Source organism: Sceloporus occidentalis, unplaced genomic scaffold, assembly GCF_023333645.1.
Source record: "Sceloporus occidentalis isolate IW3139 unplaced genomic scaffold, rSceOcc1.0.p SCAF_89, whole genome shotgun sequence".
NCBI lineage: Eukaryota > Metazoa > Chordata > Lepidosauria > Squamata > Phrynosomatidae > Sceloporus > Sceloporus occidentalis.
Window position 1 is genome coordinate 3,743,781 of NW_028317069.1, and position 6,805 is coordinate 3,750,585.

At 47.5% G+C, this 6,805-nt stretch overlaps 1 protein-coding gene across 2 annotated transcripts; it reads left to right on the forward strand.

Annotated features, from left to right (window-relative positions):
- The first annotated feature begins 3,018 nt into the window (after nucleotides 1-3,018).
- LOC149284756 (alpha-endosulfine) lies at nucleotides 3,019-6,365 on the forward strand. 2 transcript variants are annotated; one of them, XM_089496396.1, is made up of 4 exons: nucleotides 3,019-3,075; nucleotides 5,075-5,237; nucleotides 6,136-6,155; nucleotides 6,195-6,365. In XM_089496396.1, exons 1-4 carry the CDS (start codon nucleotides 3,019-3,021, stop codon nucleotides 6,363-6,365), a joined length of 411 nt encoding a protein of 136 aa, XP_089352522.1. The 2 variants fall into 2 exon arrangements, with proteins under 2 accessions (XP_089352522.1, XP_089352523.1); XM_089496397.1 differs by lacking the exon at nucleotides 6,136-6,155 and having other exon boundaries at nucleotides 5,075-5,200.
- The last annotated feature ends 440 nt before the right edge of the window (nucleotides 6,366-6,805 follow it).

Sequence of the window (6,805 nt, forward strand, 5' to 3'; positions counted from 1 at the left end):
GGTACGCACGCACACACAGAGCCACAGGTACGCACACACACACAGAGCCACAGGTACGCACACACACACAGAGCCACAGGTACGCACACACACACACAGAGCCACAGGTACGCACACACAGAGCCACAGGTACGCACACACAGAGCCACAGGTACGCACACACACACACAGAGCCACAGGTACGCACACACACACACAGAGCCACAGGTATGCACACACACACACAGAGCCACAGGTACGCACACACACAGAGCCACAGGTACACTAGTGGGTGTGGGGGGGTAGCCTGCCCAGGTATGCTAATGGGTGGGCGGGGGTCGCCTACCCAGGTACGCTAATAGATGGGCGGTGGTCGCCTGCCCAGGTACGCTAGTGGGTGCATGAGTTGGTGGGTGGGTGGTTGCGTGAGCGGGTCGGGGGGGGGGGGGGGGGTCGGGGGGGGGGTCGCCTGCCTGGGTATGCTACTACGTAGGTGGGAGGTTGGTTGCCTGCCCGGGTAAGCTACTGTGTGGGTGGGTGCCTGCCTGGGTATGTTTGCCTGCCTGGGTATGTTTGCCTGCCTAGGTATGTTAGTGGAGAAGGGGCCTGCCCGGGTACGTTTGCTTTCTTGCCCAGGTACACTAGTGGGTGGGAGGGTGCCCGGGTACGTTTGCTTTCTTGCCCAGGTACACTAGTGGGTGGGAGGGTGCCCGGGTACGTTTGCTTTCTTGCCCAGGTACACTAGTGGGTGGGAGGGTGCCCGGGTACGTTTGCTTTCTTGCCCAGGTACACTAGTGGGTGGGAGGGTGCCCGTGTATGTTAGCATGCTGTGATCATACTGGCAACAGTGGAGTCTTTAAGATCCAGCCAGAGATTTTGAAGACGTTCTTAGAGAGCACACACCGATTTGTCTCTAACCAAATAAGAGTGCCCTAATAGGGCTCAGTGCCCAAAACATTCATTATCAGCATATCATTAGTCTTACCTCCTCTGACGATAGACAGATACCCATTCGTTCCTTCCTGCTTGGAAAAGCAAGCAGACCCTGGATAAGCAGCAGGGCCATTTGCCATACCCATTGACGAAACTCTCAGGGTCACAGTCTGGATCTCTTCTCCACTCCCAACTGGTAGTGTGGCCCCCAGTATGTTACGGTTGATATCCCTGCTTGAATGCAGGTGACTCAGCGAGGTATCTAAATAATGACAAGTCAAGGTTTCCATGAGGATGGGTATCAGTGCAATTTAAGTAACACGTTCGGAGAGTCACTACAGGCTATTAAAGGGTCAATATTTAGAGATTTCCAAGGTATGACAACACCCCGCAAACATGGGGCAATAAGTGTTGTGAGCAGGTAGCCTGCTTGTACTTTTGTATGCCCTGATTCTTGCATTGCCAGTGTCAAACATGGCACCCACTGTGGCCCCAATAATAAAAAGCCTCAGTAGGGGCACCATGAATGAGAAACAAATTTGGGGTGTCCTTGAAAGCAAGAGGGGGCATATGTAGAAGGGGGACTACCACAACCGCCACCATTTTGGCCCCTGATTAAAAAGTAACATACTAAACACATGCAAGTTGACCCCTGCTTCAAACACGGGGCAAACAATGCCACTTTCTGCAGGAGCCATTTTGGATGGCGCTAGCTCCACACCATGGGCTGAGGCCGTGTACACGGCTGCTGTTATACAGCCCGCTCCTCAGCCATTCACTTTCAACGCTATCCCATTTTGAAAAGCAGCTCCTCAAGTTACCTGGGCACAGGAGTACCCCACTGCCATGGAAACATGCCACTAGGGTGAGCCCCCTCAGAGGGCCTATATTACCACAAAACAAGGACAATTTCAACCCAAAACTCATTTGATTTGCCCCCTCTCAGGGGCCAGAGTCTCTTCCCAGCAACAGGTAAAAAACCAGTAACCGTTTCCAGTATAAAATGTTGGGCAAGTACCTTCCGGGCAATGGCAGAGAGCTTTATCCCAGCAGTTTGCTCTCACAGGCTCACAATCACCTCACTGACCTCCCGCCATCCAGACCAGCAGAGACCACTAACGAGCCCTGCATCACAGCAGGTAGCTACCTGCCCCAGAGGGCGGAGCATCATTAACCTTTTTATACACCTCTAAACCTTTCACCTGGTGAAATAAAGGATGCGGTTAGAGGCCTCATAGTGGGCGGGCCTTTGCTAAGACTTTATATGTAACATTTGATATGCAAATGAGCATGCTGTTTAGACGAAGAATGTTTTTTATTTACAACATTTATTTATAAACGCATTTACAAAAAAAAACAACACATTATGAGGGCTTTTATGGCTGTAGAACCATGTGATAGCCTAATACCCAGGGCACATCACAGGCTTCATGAACAGGGAGAGTTGGTAGCTATGACTAGTAATCCTTTAGCACTGGCACCACCTAGTGATTAATATCAGACTAACAGTAAATAGTTTAAATGCCCATGCAGGATACCTGGCTGTTATGGGATGATAACTCCCACGGTGCTTAGCCAGCCAAGGATTATTGATTTGGGCTCCGAGCATGAAGAAAAAGGGGCCCCTAACTTGGGTTTAACACCCCCTAGTTTGAGATGATAGCCTCTCTGGAGTCATCTGAGCCCCCTCCTTGTCAGAGACACTGAATAACATGCTGATCACATGCTTTGATCTCTGCACATTGAGGCATCTCTCCCATGGCAACAGAATCCAGTCACGACCTTTTTTTGATTGGCTACCATAGTCCCTTTGCCCACCTTCTTGTTTCTATTGGTTCTTTTGTATGCTAGTTAGTGAGGGGCGGGCATTATCGCTCTGTGCTTTTTCGTTAGTGGCTAGCTATGACGTCATGGCGGTCGCTGATTGGTGGGTTCGCCTTGCGCTGACCGAGGGGAAGGAGGGGGCTACCCAGTCCAGCCTGTGACGTCAGGCGCGGTGGCAGCCATTTTGGAGCAGAGATAGCGGGGTTTGTTGGACCGTGGTTCCCGCCGGGAAAGTCGCTTCATTTCACCTCAGTTTCCCTTTCCCCACCCTCAACCGGCGCCATGTCCGAGAAATACGGAGGCGACGTGCACCTGGAGGAGACTGGCGAAGAGAAACAGGTGACGGAGCTGCTCACCATGGCTGCTGCCTAACCCTTCCCTTAGTGACTGATGTGTGAGGGTATAGATGTACCACAGGGGCCTCCTGGGCCTTAATAGCCCGTGCAACCAGCTGATTGGCTTGAGCTGTTGCCAGTTAAGCAATTTCTGGCTGGTATTGGCTGGTATGCAGGGGGCTGTCAGTGACGAGGGCGGGGCTAAGGATCTCTGGATTCTGGGGGATCCCTCTGGTATATATGTGGGTCTCTACATACATGTACATTGTAATGGGATCTCACTGGTTGTATATACCTTCATACACACCCATGCACGTCTAATTGCATACACCCATTCTATAGACCATATGGACAATATATATACACTCACCCACTCTAGGGACCATATGGCAAATATTATCTATATACACACACCCATTCTGTGAACTATATATATATATATATATATGGAAGAGGTGCTGAATACACACACATATAATGAACCATATGATAAAAAAGCCTCACTGTGCACTTTATTTACAAATTGTTTAAATGTAAGGGATGGGTGTCCATTTGTATTTGTGTGTGTGTATATGTATGTGTATGTGTATGTGTATATATATATATATATATATATATATATATTACAGCATGTTTGAGTTATCCTACATGTTATGAGTTATTCTATGTTTGCCTGAGATCAATACAAATAAAATTATTATTACAAATATTATTATATTAAAACCTGAGATTTCCATGTGTGGGTTTTGATTTGACAGACAGTTTATAACCTCATAATAATCCTTAGTGTTCTTATTTACACCAGTGTGAGGCCCAAATCACCCTCGATGGTGCTGTTTTTCCCTCCCCTGATACCCCTCTTTTCTAGGAGGTCAGAATGTTTGCTGGGTATGAGGGTATCGCAGGGTTCTACTGCCCAAAAGCCCCGGTAAGGTGTATAGAAACAGCAGGAAATGGCTTTATAAATAAACTGGTGACAATAAAATAAACAATTTTGCTCGATTACATAGTTGGTTAGAACAAGAGGACATAACCTAAAACTAGAGGATCAGAGGCTTAGGTGGAACGTAAGGATGTTGAACTTTACCGAGAGGGTGGTAGATATGTGGAACAACCTCCCAGCAGAAGTGGTAGAGGGTAATACAGTGAGGGTGTACATGCATGGGACATACGGCTCCTGAATCTAAGACGAGACTAACGCTGATTAAGGTCTGAATCTTTACAGCAGGAGAAACGACCGACTAGACGGGCCGAACAGGTCTGATCTGCCATGAGATTTCTTTTAGAGATCAGTAAGGCAAACCCTGTTTATTCCCCCCCCCAACTGCTTCCTGAGTTAAGTCGGGTATCACACTGCGCATGTGCCCACCCTGCGTACACACACAGGCTCCCGATTTATTAAGTCAAGCACTCTGCAGAGCAAGGAAGGAGACGTCAAATATAATAATGTTACTTTGTTAAAGAATTCTGATACTGGATATTGTTGGAAAGACCACCGTGTTTCTCAGCAATAACCAACAAAGTTGATCATTTCCACCCCTTTGACCTCCAGATTAGAGGTGGGTGGGATGGCCTTGACTACCGTGCGGAGTCATATGACAACGTGTTCAGGTCACGTCGGACTTTACATGTCTACACACGCGTGCCCAAGGCGGAGGTTTAGGTGTCGTGGCCCTGGGACATGTGTCCGCGTGTAACTGTAAGGTAGGAGCCACATGGGTCTCTGTAGAGCCAAAAACAAAAGCCTTGTGAAGATGTCATTTGGAAATCTGTGGCAGGCGACTGAATTTGGCGTTCAAATGGTTCAGTGTTTGGCCTTGGTTGTCTTCGTTGGGTCCCCATTTCTCCAGGAAGCAGGAGCACAGAGCAGAGGGTTCTTCTTCTAGAGCTTCTAGAGAAAAAAGCTCACTGTTCTACCCAGATAGTATGATTACGGGTGGGATCTCTTGCCGCAGTGGAGGGTCTTATCATTGTTTGACACGTTGGTGTATCGTTTGTTTCAGGACTCGCAAGAGAAGGAAGCTGTTACTCCAGAAAAGGTGGAGGAGCAGAAATTGAAGGCCAAGTACCCCAATTTAGGACAGAAGCCAGGTGGATCTGACTTCCTGATGAAGAGGCTTCAGAAAGGGGTATGTTATTTTTATTATGGGCTCAGGAGCTCTTGCTGTTAGCACGATGTTATGTTATACCCTGCTTGAAGTCCATCACCATCTCCATATTCACAGCCTACAGATAAGGCCTTTCCTCTTCGGGAAAGGAGAGGGGTTAGGATGACCGTGTTCTTGTTGACCTTCTTCCATATTTCAGAATTTTTTTCGCTGCCCATGAAGGCGTCCAAACTATATGGCGACTCGGTGGGTACGACTCAGTGATATATGACAATAACTACCATTGCCTCACCTGCCTTGCGCGTTCAGGGGACGGTAAACATTATATTTTTCCATAATAAAGTGCTTTGACGTAATTGCGTCTTTTTGTGCGTCTCTAGATGACTTTACCTAGATGATTTTAGTTGTCAACCGGAGCACTTATTCTCCCACGAAGACTGTTTGTCTTAACGTCATACTCCGGAGTAAATATTCACGGCAGGTGCATTGCTTTTAATATATTTTTTATATATATATATATATATATATATATATATATATATATATATATATATATATATATATATAGTACTTCCACCCATCTTTGTGTGCCCAGATTTTTTACCCCATATTCCCGTACTTTTTTAGAGCTAGGATTTCTGTTCCTGTCCATATGGAATTAGCTTCAAAATCTTCCAACTTTATTATTCCAGTAGGAAACGCTAGCCATAGGAGTATTACCTTGAGTATCTTAAGCATGAATGTCATTTAGGGCGCCACGTTAAAACTAGTTTGCTCAATGCACGTTTGTTTATTGTATTTTGTTGTCTATTAACGTTGACCCTACCGATTTACGGAGATCTAGTTCTTTGTCTGACCTTGAAGAGTAGGTAAACCGAAGTGAAAAGTAGACCAACCGAAGCGGGTAGTCACCCATTGCTTGATGTCGTTTGGTTGTCCTCGCCTTTATCCCATAGTATTGTGCCATGATATTTTTGCCTGTCTTCTCTGTCTAAGCTGTCCTTTGTTTTTGCAGCAAAAGTATTTTGACTCGGGAGACTATAACATGGCCAAGGCCAAAATGAAGAACAAGCAGCTACCGTGTGCCGGGCCAGACAAAAACCTTGTAACGGGAGACCACATCCCCACCCCACAGGACCTCCCGCAGAGGAAGTCCTCACTCGTCACCAGCAAGCTGGCAGGGTAGCTCGGCTTTCTCCGCCGCCGCTCCAAAATCGGACCTTCCCGCAGCCAACTGTACCATAGAGCTGGGATGGCTGGACTGTAACCTAAACGCATCACCCTGTCAGCGCTGGAAGGGCCGGTGCCGCGCTAACATGCAGCACTCGCTCTTCTATCTTGGACAGAGTTAACCTCCAAGCAAGCCAGCGATATGCCGTGTGAATGGGGAATTGCAGTGGGTGGTGGACACGCGTGCTAAGCTCAGAGAGCAAGAGGAATTTGCTCGGCTGATTTACTGTTACATAGTGTAAAATACTATTGTGGGTTTAGCATTCCTTGTGTGTGTGCGTGCGCGCAGAGGCATGATGAAAATTAGTGGCCATTGTGAGGATATCCGCGGTGTTGCTGCGAAGAGCCATGAACGTGGTCCGTCTCCCTGATCGATCCCGGCCACCCTATTTCCTC

Coding starts and splice junctions, on each gene's coding strand:
- LOC149284756 (XM_089496396.1), top strand. CDS start 3,019: ATGTCCGAGAAATACGGAGGCGACGTGCACCTGGAGGAGACTGGCGAA. Junction 3,076..5,074: donor AGACTGGCGAAGAGAAACAG/GTGACGGAGCTG, acceptor CGTTTGTTTCAG/GACTCGCAAGAGAAGGAAGC. Junction 5,238..6,135: donor TGGGCTCAGGAGCTCTTGCT/GTTAGCACGATG, acceptor TTTATCCCATAG/TATTGTGCCATGATATTTTT.